Source organism: Saimiri boliviensis, chromosome 1 (genome assembly GCF_048565385.1).
Source record: "Saimiri boliviensis isolate mSaiBol1 chromosome 1, mSaiBol1.pri, whole genome shotgun sequence".
In the NCBI taxonomy this organism is placed as follows: domain Eukaryota; kingdom Metazoa; phylum Chordata; class Mammalia; order Primates; family Cebidae; genus Saimiri; species Saimiri boliviensis.
Window position 1 is genome coordinate 166,273,302 of NC_133449.1, and position 18,252 is coordinate 166,291,553.

Genomic DNA, 18,252 nt, shown 5'->3' on the forward strand with positions numbered 1-18,252 from the left:
GGTTGCGGTGAGCTGAAATCGTGCCATTGCACTCCAGCCTGGGTAACGAGCGAAACTCCGTCTCAAAAAAAAAAAAAAAAAAAATAGAAAAATAATTTTTCATTGGAAGTGATTATTTTACCTAAAATAATGGAAATCGGCCTCCATGTCTCTATAGTATTTATTCTCTGGGCAAGAGAAATCTTTATTTTTTTCTTTTTTGGGACAGGGTCTCACTCTGTCACCCAGATTGGAATGCAATGACATGATCACAGCTCACTGCAGCCTCAAATTCCTGAGCTCCCTCAAGCAATCCTCCCACCTCAACCTCTCAAGTAGCTGGGCATGCCACCACACCCAGCTAATTTTTGCATTTTTTTTTTAAGATGGGGTTTCGCCATGTTGCCCAGGCTGGTCTTGAACTCCTGAGCTCAAGCGATCCTCCTGCCTTGGCCTCTCAAAAGTGCTGGGATTACACCCAGCCAAAAGAAATCTTAAATGTTTTCTTTAGAGGACTCCATCTTAATACTTTTACTGATATTGACCTGATTGTCCTTTGCTAACCTGCCAAGCACGTATTTTTAAAACAGGTTTAGGCTGGGTACCATCGCAACTATAATCCCAACATTTAGGATAATATAACCCTTTATGCTGAGGTGTCATGGTACTGTTTTCAGGTTGCAAAAAAGAAACAAATGGATAAACTAAGCTCCAATTAAGAAAAGAGACATTGTATTTGGAGCCTCCAGTATTTATGAGATTATAATCATTCAGTAAATGCTTCGGTTTTTGTCATTCTCATTATTCTTTACAGAGCAGAAGTATCTTAACGCTTTCCTCATAGAAAAGGGCTGAATGGAAGGTTTAGTTACTAAGCTAATTTCAGGAGAGAAGAATGAGAAATTGTTTGTCTTTTTTTTATAAAATAGCAACTCAAAGATAAAAGATCATGGCAGAAACACTAAAACATATTCCTATGCCAGAAAAAATATTTAATTTGTGGTGAGACTTGGTTTCCTTCCAATTCATTATTTTCTCTATCTTATGTAGGAACGCATTACAAACGAGTATTAAAAGCAAGATAAATACTTTAAGTATGATTTGGTCAGGTCTTAGCTAGGTACCGAGGATGGAACCTAGGAAAACTCTGAGTTCTAGTATTCCAATAGCCCATTTCTTTGAATGCTTTTTCTTCCTTCATTATAGATAGTTCTCTACTCCATTTATGTGATTGGCAAAAGCAAAAAGGGACAAGCAACCTTTCTCCCTTTTCACTGACCAATCACACAGAGTTATCACCATACAATTAAAAATTTTCTTCCACATACCTGTAATCCTAGCACTTTGGGAGGCCAAGGTGGGTGGATCACTTGACGTCAGGAGTTTGAAACCTACCTGGCCAATGCGGTGAAACCCCGTCTTTACTAAAAACTTAACCAGGCATGGTGGCATGTGCCTATAATCCCAGCTACTCATGAGGCTGACGTAGGGGAATTGCTTGAACCCAGGAGGTAGAGGGTGCAATGAGCTAAGATCCTGCCACTGCACTCCAGCCTGTGTGACAAAAGCGAAACAAATGTCTCAAAAAAAAAACAAAAAAAAAACAAAAAAAAAACAACTTTCCAAATTTCCTCATAAAATAAAGAACACACACATAATTTAAACTGATATTCCTGATATGTCTGGTGCACCATTGCACATTAATGAGAATATAAAATAAGATTTTCAAGTTAGAAAATTCTAATTCTACTTGCTACTACTATGCTACTCAAAGTCTTAATTTCTTCATTTTCCATCTTTAAAATTAGAAAAAGCAAGGTCTGAAATATTTTAGGTGGTATTTCATATCAAACCAGGGCATCAAAGAAGGTAAAATGAACCTTAGGATCATGTTGAGTCTTATTACCAGAACTTATTTGAGACTACTAGCAAGTGACAAATTGTTGGTATTCCTATTTTATCAGAATTTAAAAGTTGGTTAAGGCAAAAATTAAACACTGACATTAGAAAGTTTAGAGCTCTTAGGTCTAAACTTTCTACAAGCTGAATAAATCACTTGTTGAACAAAGTCTACATTCTAATATTTAGAAAAGCACAGAGATGGCCGGCCAAGGAGGCCACTGCCAAAACCAGTTAGTAAACAGGTATCTCAGGTTCAAATGTTATAGGTGGGCTGAGTGCAGTGGCTCATGCCTATAATCCCGGCACTTTGGGAGGCCAAGGCAGGTGGATCACTTGAGGCCAGGAGTTTGAGACCTGCCTGGCCAACATGGTGAAACCCTATCTCTACTATAAATACAAAAAAATTAGCCAGGCGTGGTGGTGCATGCCTTTAATCCCAGCTACTTGGGAGGCTGAGGCAGGAGAATTGCTTGAACCTGGTAGGCAGAGGGTGCAGTGAGCCGAGATAGCATCACAACACTCCAGCCTGGGTGACAGAATGAGACTCTGTCTCAGAAAAAAAAAAAAAAAAAAAAAAAAAAAGTTAGAGGTGCACACTGAGTTCACATTCATTAAAACAGTCATTTCAGCCAGACATGGTAACCCACACCTGTAATCCCAGCTCTCTGGGAGGCCGAGGCAGGTGGGTCACCTGAGGTCAGGAGTTCGAGACCAGCCTGGCCAATATGGGGAAACCCCATCTCTACTGAAAATACAAAAATTAGCTGGGCATGGAGGTGGGTGCCTGTAGTCCCAGCTACTCAGGAGGCTAAGGCAGGAGAATCGCTTGAACCCGGGAGGCGGAGGTTGCAGTGAGCCAAGATCATGCCACTGCACTCCAGCCTGGGCAACAGAGTGAGACTCTGTCTAAAAAAGAAAAAGCAGTCATTTCCTACATTACCTGTTCAGCTCTTGAGGTACCTTAAGTCCTTCATTTAGGGGAATTTTTTACAACCAATTTTACACAACTCTGTACTAACATAATTAACATCAGAAAGTATATGCCATATGCTGCTAGATATCCTCCTAGAGACATTTGTAATCCCATTAGTTGTCATGTATGTACATAAGGAATATATTTTCTAATGTTTTTCTTTCTTTTAATTAAAGATTTGCACAATTTCGAATTGTTCTTGGAGATTTTAATTTTGCTGGTATTCAGCAAGCCAATCATATCTTGGGACCCATTTACTTCATCACTTTCATCTTTTTTGTGTTCTTTGTCCTGCTGGTAAGAATGATCATACATATTCTTTACATTTCTTACATTTTAGAATACAAAATAAAATTACTCATTTAGAAGAAACTATTACCTCTGCTCAGCTGTACTTTACATTTATTAAGAATTGTGTGGATCCCTAGTAATCCAGGTTCACTAGTCCAGTGACTGTTTTCAAGTTGTCTAATGGAGAATGTAATCACAGTAGTTAACATCTGGGTGTTTTAGATGGGAATGTGCTAAATCATTTACATAAATAATTGGACTGTCCCAGGTCTCTTCAGGCTGGGACAGTGCATGCCATGAGCTATGAATTTGCCCATTATTATTCTGCCCAGATTGCAATGGCTTTTGGCCCTTAGGGCTAAATGCTTACCATGTTGTGGTTTTCAGGAGTTGTCAGGACGGATCTCTCACATGCACTCAGAACAGCCTTCCTAACCAGGAACCTTGCCTTCCTAGTCAAGGCATTGTTACTGTCCTCCATGAAAACACTTTTTGTCAGGCACAGAAGCTATCCCCTGGTGACAGACAACAGTCTTAGGGTTACAGAGCTAGAGCTGGGCCACAGTGAAAGGTAGGTTGGTGAAGATAAGAATATCCTTTCTACATTTGTGTTATCTGGACATTAGTAGTTGTAGGAGCTGTAGTAAGACTGTGAATTTAAGCAGCTTCTATAATTAAACACCACCACCAACAACAAACACCCTTGGCCAAGTACAGTATCTCACATCTGTAATCCCAGCACTTTGAGAGGCCAAGGCAGGCAGATCACTTGAGCTCAGGAGTTCGAGACCAGCTGGGCAACATGGCAAAACCCTGTCTCTACTAAAAATACAAAGATTAGCCAGGCAATGGTGGTGCACACCTATAATCCCATCTACTTGGGTGGCAGGAGAATCGCTTGAACCTGGGAGGGAGAGGCTGCAGTGAGCTGAGATTGTACCACTGCATTCCAGCCTGGGTGACAGAGTAACATTTTTGAGACCCTGTCTCAAAAACAAATAAAAAACACCCATATGAACACAAAATTACATCATTCTAAATTTTCTTCCATTATGTAATATGAATTTATGTATATATAATCAATTCATGTGCATTCTTTTACATTCTGCATCTCATTTACTGTAAACAAATTTGCCCATACCCACGCACTACACATTTTCTATTCTACTTTATTGTCTGCATAGTCATTTCACAATTTTTGAGCATATGGGTTACTTTTAAAATTTGGTTGTTTGTTTGTTTGTTTGTTTTTCAGACAGAGTCTTTCTCTGTTGCCCAGGCTGGAGTGCAATGGCATGATTGGCTCACTGCAACCTCTGCCTCCCAGCTTCAAGTGATTCTACTGCCTCAACCTCCCAAGTAGCTGGGACTACAGGTGTGTGCCACCACACCTGGCTAATTTTTGTTAGAGATGAGGTTTCGCCATGTTGGCCAGGCTGATCTTGAACTCCTGACTTCAAGTGATTCATCTGTCTCAGTCTCCCAAAGTGCTGGGATTACAGGCATGAACCACCGTGCCCAGCCTACTTTTAAAATTTAAACATAATTTTACAAATCCAAAACATGTTAAAGTCACTAACATTTAAACTAAATTTTTATTGAAATAATTATCTGCTATTTATCCCTAGAATATGTTCTTGGCAATTATTAATGATACCTATTCTGAAGTGAAAGCTGATTATTCAATAGGCAGAAGGCCCGATTTTGAACTTGGTAAAATGATTAAACAGGTAAATCAAACTCCTTTCCTAATTAGAATTCTAAGACAAATCTCATAAAGCTTATCCTCTTGTAGTTTCAATACCACTTAACCCCAAGTGGTGATGTTCTCCCCACTCCCACTCCATCCCACCCCCAGGGTTGGTTTTTGTGTTTTGATCCAATGTTACTCATATTCACATTATTTCATTACTATGGAAGTGAGATATGCTCTCTGGCTTTAAAAATGTAGCCAAAATTATTTCAGAGTTCAATATATCAAATAGTTATTGAGTGATTTCCTAAATGCAAAGCACTATTGAGTATTATAATAAAACTTGCTTCTGGTAAGTTTTTACTCTGGGTGCTATTAAATTTCTATCAACAATCTAAACTCAGAACTCTGTGTGTCTTGTCTTCCTCACTTTCTTGTTTCTGTTAATGGCAGCACTATCCTCTGAGTCATTCCTGGCTCAAAAACCTTGAAAAGAATTTGCTTCCTTATCCCTTATATAATCTCTTGTCATGGCTTATGTATAGTTTATCTCTGTAGTTCCTGCTTACATTTGTGGAATACTTTAAATTCTAACTGCCACCACTAGATGAGGCTTTCAGTACTTTTCACCCAGCCTTCACTATGGTAACATTTCCTGACTATTCTAGCCTCTTCCCTGTGCCAGTCCAGATCTGATTATCAGTTTCCCCAGGCCTGTCAAGTCCGAATTCCTTACCCAAATATTCCAAATCCTCAAGTCTCACAGTCCCAAACTATCTTCATTAACTATAATTTTACTATAGCTTCTGCCTTTCTGCCTCTATTTACAACACTGTGTGTCCTGGCTAATCTGTTCTGAGCACTGTGCTATATGCCATGCTTGTTCTCTTCTCTGAGCCTCTGTTCAGGTCATTCTCTGACCCCTGAAATATTGCTACAGCTCTTCTCTCTGGCTACCACTCTATTCTTCTTTAAAAAGTGGAATCTGTCCTGTCCTCCTCTCAATACCTACAGCTCAGTTTGAGCTGTAGCAGTTACATATGTACCAGTCACATATGGTCAGTTTGGCCATCTCTGCATACCCCACGTTCCTAAAGCATAGCACTTCACAGAAAAGAGGTCCTATGATATGGAATGCTTGTGGGGTTAGTGGGGATTACAGACTTTGTCCAAGAACTAATCTGTAAAACAAACCAGAAAAACTGTTAAGCTATTCCTCAGTGAGTTTGTTTTCCTCCCCATCTTTTATCGCTTGAATTCATGACGCTGGTTATATTCATTAAGTGTTAACATTCTTAATGCAACACATGTTAACGCTTTTTAAAGATTTTTGCTTTTTCCAAGTTCAAGTATGATGCCCCCAACAGAAGAAACCCTTTTGTGTTTTCAACAGCAGGCATAAACCATATGTAGCAATGAGGTGAAAGAAGGATAATCACAGTATTACCTCCACAATCCTTTAGGGTAGCAATCCAGAGGGACAAGCATTTCATATTTCTTTTACCTTGATAAAACATTAATAATAAAAGATATATTTTGATAAATTTTCAAACTATTTTTAATTATGCCCAGAGTTACAAGAATGTTCTCGAGAAATTCAGACTGAAGAAAGCTCAAAAAGATGAAGACAAGAAAACGTAAGATGACTTTTCTCAAATGTTTAGCTCACCATTTTAAAGTTCTACATTATATGAAACCTTATGAGTAAAGTTTTTTGTTTTTTTGTTTTTTAATAGAGATGGGGTTTCACCATGTTGGTCAGACTGGTCTCTAACTCCTAACCTCAGGTGATCCACCCACCTGGGCCTCCCAAAGTGCTGGGATTACAGGCATGAGCCACTGTGCCCGGCCACGAGTAAAGGTTTTAATTGCGAAACAACTACCACCAACCTATGTGGTGATTCTAAATACATTGTCAGTACATCCAGGAGTGACGCCAAATTTCTTGACATCATGAAATTCTAAGCTAATTTAAAATTAATATAAAGCCTGCCATCCTACTCAGAAAAAGCTGTGAGAGAAAGCTGGAGGGGAGAATAAAGTCCCTCTAAAAAGGTAGGAAACAATTTTAGTCTAAATTAAATGCATTTATTTGGCTATAAAAATAACATTTTACACACAATACTTACGAACAATACTTAAACTTATATTGTATTTACACTTATATTTATTAAATGACTTTGGTGTCAAAACACTTCCCAAACCTAAAACTCTGGCAGTGGAACGGAAACATTTTTTTCACAGTTAATGACATATGATATTCTGAAGAACTTGTTAATGATCACATTTTCTATCAGAAAGAGACTATTCAGATCCTTACTACAGATCCGATTGCATTTTATGGTGCAATTTCCTTTTTTACTACCATTTGCCTCTGATCTTTATTTTATATTCTCAGTACTAAAGACAGTGGAGATTTGGCTGAACAAGCCAGAAGAGAAGGCTTTGACGAAAATGTAAGATTTTAATTTTTTTCATAAACACAAATGGTACCTCTATTAGAAATATGCTCAGAAAAATGCTCTGGTTAAGAATTGAAATGATTTACTGTTTTTCAGAGGAGTAATTGTCACCTCCAAATAAATCACCCAGAATCTAGATCCTTTCATGTTTACAACAAACCATTTGGATTTCAGCTGCTTCCTCTCTCCTGTACTCTCAGTTAGACACCTGATCCTACAGGTGTACACTCCCTATGCGAATATCACACTGGGTATTCATAGTGCGTATACTCTGTGAAGATGATTTGATAATTTTTCTCTTGTAATCATTAATGTGATGAATTGCTTTAACAATTTTGTATTTCGAAAATTGTAACATACAACTGACAATTGCAGAATTTAAGGAACACTTATTTTCCTTAAATATACTACTACCACTACCACTCAAAAAAAAAAAAAGAACCACTGCTCTACTTCTGGTTACCACCTCTTCCCTCCAAATGCTCAGAAGACAGCAGGGTCAGGAGACTATAGTAAGCAAGCAAATAAATATTGAAGTTTCACATTTTCAGATAAAGGAATTCTAAAAATGGAAAGGCTGAAGGTGAACTTTATGGTGCTGGATTAGAATCTAGATGTATTTGTGTTCATATACATACATGTATTTTCTAGCTCTATCCAATCCACTATGAGGGCTAGAAGAAATGACACCCTAGCAGCAATGAGCACAACTAGTATCCAGATCTTGGTTTCCAAATAGCATTCTCCTCTAAAAGGAACTGGGGCTCCTTGGAGATCTTGCTCATTCCAAAGCTGGAAAGTACAGCTGACTCTTGAATGACACAGGTTTGAATTGCACGGGTCCACTTAAATGCATAATATTTTCACCTGGATGGAAAATTCAGTATTTGCAGGTTAGGGAGGGCTTTTCCCTAGATGTGGGTTCTGCAGGACCAACTGTTGAGACTTGAGCATATGCAGATTTGAGTATACTCAGGGTTCTTGGAACCAATCCCCCACGTATACTGAAGAACGACTATACAAGCTGAGTCTGGAATAGCTTATTGAGACATAAAGTAAAACTGCTAAAGAATGATGGAGGTCTATTAAAAGAATCAGTTTAAGCTCAAACTGGCCAAATTTGAGAATATTTAAGCATTATGATAATGATTTATATCCCATTGAATAAAAGGATTCCATGAATGAGACATTTATATGCCTCTCCACCAAATGCTTATTACAAAAAGAAAAGCAGTCATGTTAGGGTGAAGAAGTCTGACTGCATCTTAAGCAAGTGACCACAATCAACACTGAAACAAATGGAAATTATGCTGCTTGATAGGAGGCCATAAGAATCAGCATCCCTGTCAAAGCCATATAATCTGCATCTAAATCATGACAAAATTTAAATTGAGGGACATTCTACAAAATAATTGGCCTGTTCTTCTAAAGTGTCAAGACATGAAATTCAAGGTAAAGCTGAGGAACTATTCCAGATTACATGAGATTAAAATGATATGTCAAGTAAATACAATGCGTAATCCTGGACTGGATACTTTTCCTATAAAGGCATCACTGGGACAACTGATAAACTTGTAAGGGAGACAGAGGATTAGATGGTAATAATCTATAAATATTAATTTTCTGATTCTGATGGTTGTACTATAATTATAAAAGAGAACATCCTTGTATGCAGGTACAGACTGAAGTTTTCAGGGATGATGGAGCATTCATGTTGCTGGCTTTCAAATACTTCCAGAAGAAAAAATATTTGTATTGTTCTTGTAACATTTATCTAAATTAGATTTTTTTGTTTTTTGAGACAGTCTTGCTCTGTCGCCCAGGCTGGAGTGGAGTGGTGCCATTTCGGCTCACTGCAACCTCTGCTTCCCAGATTCAAGCAATTCTCCTGCCTCAGCCTCCCAAGTAGCTGGGATTACTTATAAGTAGCGCTTATCACCACACCCAGCTAATTTTTGTATTTTTAGTAGAGATGGGGTTTCACATTGGCCAGACTGGTCTCAAAACTTGTGACCTCAGATGATCTGCCCGTCTTGGCCTCCGAAAGTGCTGGGATTACAGGTGTGAGCCACCATGCCCAGCCTAAATTTGATCTTTAAAAAAAAAAAATCTATACTTCACTAGACCATTACTGAAATAAAAGATAATGTGAATTGAAAGACATACTGTATATATGTGAAAATTTACCCAGAATGGTCAATGTGAGGCTTATCTAAGTAAAATTTGGGTTAAAGAAAATCAAGTTAGCATAACAACATTCAACACCATAAATCAACAGAAGAACACCTACAATATATTCAGGGACAGAAAATGTAAACCAAGGAATTTTATCTTCTGCAAAGCTGCACTTCAAATACAAAGGCTCAAATATGCCTGAAGTCAGGGAATACTGTCATCTTTCTAAGGATTCTACTAGAGGACGAGCGTCGGCCAACGAAAGATGACTGGAGAGGATGGGCAAGGTGGCTCACACCTGTAATCCCTGCACTTTGGGAGATCACTTGAGCCCAGGAGTTTGAGACCAGCCTGGGCAACATGGTGAAACCCTGTCTCTACAAAAAATACAAAAATTAAAATTTGAAAAAAATGTTAAAGAATATCATTTAGAATAAACCAGTAAGAAACATCAGCATAAGTGTACAATGGTAAATAATAAGACTTTTACTGATTAAATTTTTATTTTTTTTTTGTTTTGTTTGAGACAAGGTTAGCTCTGTGGCCCAGGCTGGGGTGCAGTGGCATGATTATAGCTCAATGCAGCCTCGACCTCCCTGGCCCGGGTGATTCTCCCACCTCAGCCTCCCAAGTAGCTGGGACTACAGGAATGTGCCACCACACTCAGCTGATTTTTGTGTTTTTTATACAGATCAGGTTCCACCATGCTATCCAGGCTGGTCTCGAGCTTCTGGGCTCAAGTGATCCACCTGTGTTGGCCTTCCAAAGTCTTAGGATTACAGCTGTGAGCCACTGCACCAATTTTTTTTTTTTTTTTTTTTTTTTTAAATTATACAGTGATGGCATCTCACTGTGTTACCCAGGTTGGCTTTGAACTTCTGGCCTTGAGCAATCTTCCTGCCTTGGCCTCTGAAAGTTCTGGGATTATAGGCATGAGCCACTGTGCCAAGCAAGCCCTGTTTCATTGACTTTAAAACACATTTTCCCCCTACATTTTAACATCTGTGAAACCAAAATGTGTTTTATAGTTAATGGTCATAAGTTGACATTTTTTACCTAAGTGGTACGTGACATAATGGTATGTCTTACAAAAGACGTCATCTCTCATATATAATGAAAAATAATATTATTGAATATAATTGGGTGGTGGAGGAGAGGAAGATGAAGAACTTACAAGCCAATTTGCTTGTTGATCATAGGAAAGAAACAAAGCAAGAAAGGGAGACTAAGGGTATATAAAATGATACACAAAGACGGCCGGACGTGGTGGCTCACACCTGTAATCCCACATTTTGGGAGGCTGAGACAGGCAAATCACCTGAGGTTGGGAGTTCGAGACCAGCCTGATCAACATGGAGAAACCCCATCTCTATTAAAAATACAAAAATTAACTGGCATGGTGGCACATGTCTGTAATCCCAGCTACTCAGGAAGCCAAGGCAGGAGAATCACTTGAACCCGGGAGGTGGAGGTTGCAGTGAGCCAAGATTGCACCATTGCACTCCAGCCTGGGCAACAAGAGCAAAACTCCATTTCAAAAAAAAAAAAAATACCCAAAGACAAACCAACAGAACAAAAACACATATATTTCTATAGGGCAGAATTACCAAAACAAAAAAGAGAAAACAGACCACATGGTAAAAGACTTAAAAGATAAATAAAACAGTGTAACTGCAAGCAGATATATGTAATATAGATATGTGGAAATATGCTTAATTTACTTAAAAAGAAAAATATTTTCATACAGCAAAGCTGTGCTTCAAATACAAAGGCACAAACATGCAAGAACTCAGGGAATACTACCATCTTTCTAAGGATTCTACTAGAGGACAGATGGGGTTTGAATCACAAACCAAATCCAGTTCTAAACTATATCCTAAAATATATACTTAAAGATATTCTAAAAAGTTAAATATAGAAATATGATCAAAGACATAAAAGGCAAACAAAAGATATCAGGGATACAACTTAATATAAATCAAAGAATTCTAGACAAAAAGCTCCAAATGACCTAAAATCTAAATGACTTTATAAGGCTAAGATTAATTTTATCAGTTATGAATATCTATGCACCAGAGTATCAACTTTCATAAAGATTACTGGATTTTAAGAAGGAGAAATAGGCAGGAACACACAAAAAAGAAAAAACATCCCAAGAAAAATAAATGGATTTAAAAACCCAAAACAATATAGTAAGATGATCTTACAGTTCTATATTAAGTTCTGAACTCAGAAAATGCCCCTTCTTTTTAAAAACTCATTCATGAAAATTGCTCACCTATTGGGATACAAAGAAAGCCTCAATATATTCCAAAAGTTAATGCAGAAAAAAACTCTCTGAAAACACAATAAAAATGTTAATAATAAAATCAGAAAATGAAAACATTGACTAAAAAATGTCAAAACTCTCTATTAAATGACCCTTGAGTCAAACAAATATAGGCCAGACACAGTGGCTCACATTTGTAATCCCAGCATTTTGAGAGGCCAAGGCAGGTGGATCACAAAGTCAGGAGTTCAAGAACAGCCTAACCAACATTGTGAAACTCCATCTCTACTAAAAATACAAAAATTAGCCAGGTGTGGCGGCGCATGCCTATAATCACAGCTACTCAGGAGGCTGAGGCAAGAGAATTGCTTAAACCGGAAGGTGGAAGTTGCAGTGAACTGAGATTGTGCCACTACACTCCAGCCTGGGTGACAGAGCGAGACTCTGTCTCAAAAAAAAAAAAGAAATACAAAATGAAAATATAAAATTCCAAGAAAACAAAATAATAAAAACACCATGTAGCAGAATTTATGAGATAAAGTAAAAAAAAAAAAATACCCAGAGGAAAATTAAGTCTTAAATTTATCAATAAAAATAAAAGGAGGCTCATGCCTATAATCCTGGCCACTTTGGGAGGCCAAGGCAGGTGGATCACGAGGTCAGGAGATCGATACTATCCTGGCTAACATGGTGAAACCCCATCTCTACTAAAAATACAAAAAATTAGCCGGGCGTAGTGGCAGGCACCTGTAGTCCCAGCTACTTGGGAGGCTGAAGCAGGAGACTCATTTGAACCCAGGAGGTGGAGGCTGCAATGAGCCAAGATCACACCACTACAGTCCAGCCTGGGCTACCAGAGCAAGACTCTGTCTCAAAAATAAAGAAATAATAAATTAATACATAAATAAAAGAGTGTAAAGAAATAAATGTTAGCATTAATTTTAGAAAATATGATAAATACAAAGAAGAAACTTATTAAGATTAAAGCAGAATCAATGAGTTAAAAACAAAAGTAGTAGTATAAATAAAAGACTGGTTCCTTGCAAACATCAGTGAAATCACCAGGTAACTAGAGGAATAAAAGACAGAAAGCATAAACACACAGAGTAGAAATTACAATGGCAAAGAAACGGAAGAAATTAGAAGATATCATTAAGAGACTTTTTTGTATAACTCTATGCAAATAATATTTGAAAAACTGAATGAAATGGGTAATTTTTCTATGAAAATAAAATTTATCAAAACTGAGCCCAGAAGATAAAATGCCTAAACAAATCCATTCTGTAGAAGAAATGAAGTCATTAAAGATCTGTCTTCAAAATCAATCAGATGGTCTTCACTAGGAAATTCTACAAGATTTTAAGGAACAAACAGTTTCAAGCTATTTAAGCCATTCCTCTTTGCCCTAGCAAAGAGAAAAAAAGTAAATGCCTTGGCAAAGAGAAAAAGGAAATTCCCAAATTATGAAACTACTATATATTGTGCCAAAAACAGAAAATCTCATGTATAAAGCAAAAATCCTAAATATTAGCAGATAGAATCTAAGAGCACACAATAATATATCAAAATTCAGATAGTATTTATTTCAGAAGTGAAAAAAATGGTTCAACATTGGGTAATCAACTAATTAACATAATTCATTGTATTAAAAAAAGGAAAACTGCATGATCATTTTATACGAATGCTGGGTATTTATAAGTTTCAATACCCAAACTTGAGAGGAAAAATAAACAGAAATCATTACTTCCGTGATAATGATAAAAACATTGATCTTATCCCCTATTATCTTACTTAATAGGAAAACACTGAACATGTCAGGGACAAGATAGCGATGTATTGGAGGGGTAAGTCAAAAGAATTAGATAAAAGAACTACATTAGAGATATTTCTAATTTTAAAAATTTAAAAAGTAAAACTGCCTTTACTTATGATTCTCTTCAATTTTCTAGGTATATGATGATCTGAAAAATTACAATAAAAAGATAATTAGGTAAAGTGGCAGGAAAAATAATTTATATCCTCCTATTCATGAGAGGGAAAACTTGTGACCATGGTACAGAGTTGTATCAAGGAAATGAAGAACTAGAACACTGAATTGAAAGGTTTTGAAAGGGTTCATAATTTACTTTCATTTTCTATCAATGTCTTCTTTTAAGTTCTCTTAATAAAACTTTTTTCTAATAAAAATTTAATAAATGTCATATATGCAAACATCAATTGTTTTGTTAAAACCATAAAAAAAAGACCTTATTTGTAACAACAATAAAGTAGAAAACGCCCAGCAGTTAACAAAATGTTCAAAACCAAGATAAAGAAAAACTTTTAAACATTCCTTAAAGACACAAAAATACTGCCAGGCACGGTAGCTGACACCTGTAATCCCACCTGTAATCCCAGCACATTGGGAGACCAAAGCCAGTGAGGACAGGAGTTCAAGACCAGCCTGGTGAACATGGTGATACCCCCATCTCTACTAAAAATACAAAATTAGGCGGGCATGGTAGTATGCACCTGTACTCTCAGCTGCTTGGGAAGCTGAGGCAGAAATGCTTGAACCTGGGAGGTAGAGGTTGCAGTGAGCCAAGATAGAGCCATTGCAACTAGAGCGTAACTGTCTCAAAAAACAAAAACAAAACAAACAAGTTTGTTTTTCCATAAAATGACAATTTCAAGCTTCTATCCAGTGAGATGGAACTATCCTTTATACAAATGAAGGTACTTTTAGTCTCACCCTAAAAAGAAGTAAAGTCCCAACAGTAATTGTATCCATCTGTGGATAATATTAAGACCTCTTCTAGTTGAATCACAATTCCTTAAGAATATTTTGCAACCTAATGTTTAAACTACAGTTAGCCACCACCAATATTCCTTAAAAGGAGAAAGAAAATATATACATAAAAAGCAAAGAAAGGAATATGACTGGGGGCTACAGTCTTTGTTTCTGTAACAGATAACAAGGCTACAGTTGATATTTGTAACTTGCTTCTTCTACCTATTCCATTTCATTCCCTTTGCCTACACCCAAGAGCTCAGCTGGCTGCGTTAGGATTAACTTTTTGTTTGTTTGTTTTTCTTTTGAGACAGTTAGGATTAACTTTTTTTTGTTGTTTTTCTTTTGAGACGGAGTTTCACTCTCGTTACCCAGGCTGGAGTGCAATGGCGCGATCTCGGCTCACCGCAACCTCCACCTCTCAGGTTCAGCCAATTCTCCTGCCTCAGCCTCCTGAGTAGCTGAGATTACAGGCACGCGCCACCATGCTCAGCTAATTTTTTTGTATTTTTAGTAGAGACAGGGTTTCACCATGTTGACCAGGATGGTCTCGATCTCTTGACCTCGTGATCCACCCTCCTCGGCCTCCCAAAGTGCTGGGATTACAAGCGTGAGCCACTGCACCCAGCCCAGGATTAACTTTAATTACTTCAGAATCTGAACTCTCAGTGATCCTGCCTTTAATGGAACGCTGTGGTTTCCCATTATCTTTTAATTTTGGACATTGAAGTTATTAATAAATGACACCCCAGAAAATCCCTTGGGCACAGTCTACTCTGTGCTGGTTTGTAGCAGTAACTCAATTTCCCCTTGGTAATTTGGATCAATCACCTCAACACATTAAGTAACCATTTCTTTCCCTGCTGGTTCTGTAAGCATGAGATGGTCAGGTGGCAGTCTCAAATTCAGTTTAAGTCAATTGTTGTGCCCCTTGGTAGAAGCATACTATCTATGAGGATCTGTTTCTTTGGGCCTCCCTTGCTACCAAGTATTCATCAGTTAAGAGTTGTCAGAAAAACAGAAATCACATTAGGTAGCTCAAAAAGAGGGAGTTTAGTATAGATAATTGGTTTTTGAGGTATTAGAGGAATATAAGGGCCAATGTGAACATGAAAATCATCCAGAGACAACTGCAAGAGGCAGCTCCCATAAAAGGAGGTAAGGTGACCTTACCTACAGAACCTACAAGCTTGGAGCAAGGGCCCCCAAAGAGTTGATACTCGGCTTATGAGGAAAGGTATCACTTCCCTCTGAATGTCAAGGAAGGCTTCACAAGAGGAGTGGTGGCTGAGATGGGTTTTAAAAATAAGTTTACTATGCATAGTCTATTCCACCTTTATTACTTATGCATCCACTTTATAACTGGCCTGGTCATTTAGAAGTGGTTACAGGGACTACCACTGTAGCACATTAAATGTATTAGTAAATATACCAAACCATGGATGCTATAATGTGTCCAAAATAAAACTAGAATTCAGTCATCCTTTCCTGCTTCAAATATGTTCATTTAAGGCTGGGTACAGTGGCTCATGCCTATAATCCCAGAACTTTGGGAGGCCAAGGCAGGGAGATCACTTGAGGCTGGGAATTTGAGACCAGCCTGGCCAACATAGCAAAACCCCTTCTCTATTAAAAATACAAAAATTAGCCAGATGCCTGTAATCCCAGCTACTCGGAAGGCTGAGGCAAGAGAATCGCTTGAACCCAGGAGGGGTTCTTAGCATTCAACTTCTACACTGAAGGCTAAGATTGCACTACTGCACTCCAGCCTGGGTGACAGAGGCTGCAATAAGACGAGATTGCGCAACTGCACTGCAGCCTAGGCAAAAGAGTGAGACTGTGTCTCAAAAAAAAAAAGAAAAGAAAAAGAAAAAAAAGTTGGTTTACAGAAAGGCACTAAGAGATTCTCTGACCAGAAGAGTACACATTTATCAAGTAAACAGAGTGTATGAAACTAGGCATCACCATCCTGTCTGATGAAGGTAATCAGAACTCCTATTTATTTTGAGAGAGTCTTGCTCTGTCATTCATGCTGGAGTGCAGTGGTACAATCTCGGCTCACTGCAACCTCCACCTCCTGGGATCAAGCAATTCTCCTGCCTCAGCCTCCTCAGTAGCAGGGTTTATAGGTGCCCGCCACCACACTCAGCTAATTTTTGTATTTTCAGTAGAGATGGGATTTCACCATGTTGGCCAGGATGGTCTCAAACTCCTGACCTCATGATCCACCCACCTTGGCCTTCCAAAGTGCTGGCATTACAGGTGTGAGCCACCACACCCGGCCCAGAACCCTTATAAAGGGATCCACCACTTTGCTACCTAGCATTATAGGTAGAGCACATTGAACTAACCAATGCAGTAATTACAAATAGGGGGTTTTGAAATCATCTGACTGAGAAGCTGCTGGAAAGGCCAAAACTACCCACAGATACATTTTGAATCTAATTACATTAGCTAAAAAACAGAGGTATGAAAAGAACACCTTAGCTTTGATCAAATGAAAGAGAAAATAATTCAGATAGAGATGCTAAAGGGAAAAGGCATTGAAATGAGAGTAATTTATAATTTGTTTACAAAGCTTCCCTAACTATGCTAGACAGCAATTACACCCATCGAGTCCTCTCAAGTGACATGGCTGATGCACAGATATAAAATCCGGGCAGGGCAAAAAGCCAGTGAGGCTCAAAATCTGAGAGCTGGAGAGAACAGTTTAAGATCCTCAATCCTGTGATGCTTGTATGTTAAAGACTTGAAATAGAGAACTAAAGAATGCAGCCTTTACCTGTCCTCTACCCTGACAGGAGATTCAAAAGGCAGAACAGATGAAAAAATGGAAAGAGAGGCTTGAGAAAAAGTATTATTCTGCGGAAATTCAAGATGACTACCAGCCTGTCACTCAACAAGAATTTCGAGAGTAAGCTTATGTTCTAACCAGAATATTATGGGATATCATGACATGGCCATTAAGGACATTTTTCTCCTGAACCCAAAACCTAATTCTATTGGGATGCCTTTAACCTCTATCCAATTTCAAAGTTTAATACTCCATTGCTTAAAAGGTTAAGAAACAGCCGGGCGCAGTGGCTCAAGCCTGTAATCCCAGCACTTTGGGAGGCCAAGGCGGGTGGATCACGAGGTCAAGAGATGGAGACCATCCTGGTCAACACGGTGAAACGCTGTCTCTACTAAAAATACAAAAACTTAGCTGGGCATGGTGGCGTGTGCCTGTAATCCCAGCTACTCAGGAGGCTGAGGCAGGAGAATTGCCTGAACCCAGGAGGTGGAGGTTGCGGTGAGCCGAGATCGCGCCATCACACTCCAGCCTGGGTAACAAGAGCGAAACTCCGTCTCAAAAAAAAAAGTTAAGAAACAGAAACTGCCATTTATATTTGATTTGCACAGCAGAGTTTCTCCACACAGCTTTAGAATATTAGATCTAAAGAGGCACGTTTTAGGAGCTTACAGTGCTATCTTCCCACTCAAAGCATTTTGTACTCATAACTTGCTGTCTATACGTGAAAGTATATTACTAACTCATTTCTCTACTTCCTTCTAAATTTTCTAGGCTTTTTTTATATGCTGTGGAGCTGGAGAAGGAATTACACTATATCAATTTGAAACTAAATCAAGTGATGAGAAAGCTTTCAGCTCTATAATATTGAGACAAGTGGAGGTAAGAATCTGTCATGCAATCATTAAGCATTTCTAACAAAGAGTTATTCTTGTATTACTTCATAA

The 18,252-nt window shown here is 38.2% G+C and overlaps 1 protein-coding gene across 1 annotated transcript in view; it reads left to right on the forward strand.

Annotated features, from left to right (window-relative positions):
* The window catches only part of PKD2L2 (polycystin 2 like 2, transient receptor potential cation channel), a 37,213-nt gene extending 19,018 nt beyond the window's left edge, over positions 1-18,195 (forward strand). The window contains exons 9-14 of the mRNA XM_003933953.4: positions 3,031-3,151; positions 4,774-4,875; positions 6,411-6,475; positions 7,237-7,294; positions 17,316-17,428; positions 18,080-18,195. Coding sequence (XP_003934002.1) covers positions 3,031-3,151; positions 4,774-4,875; positions 6,411-6,475; positions 7,237-7,294; positions 17,316-17,428; positions 18,080-18,170 — 550 coding nt within the window. The 3' untranslated portion in view covers positions 18,171-18,195. The remainder of the gene's footprint in view (positions 1-3,030; positions 3,152-4,773; positions 4,876-6,410; positions 6,476-7,236; positions 7,295-17,315; positions 17,429-18,079) is intronic.
* Positions 18,196-18,252: the final 57 nt, after the last annotated feature.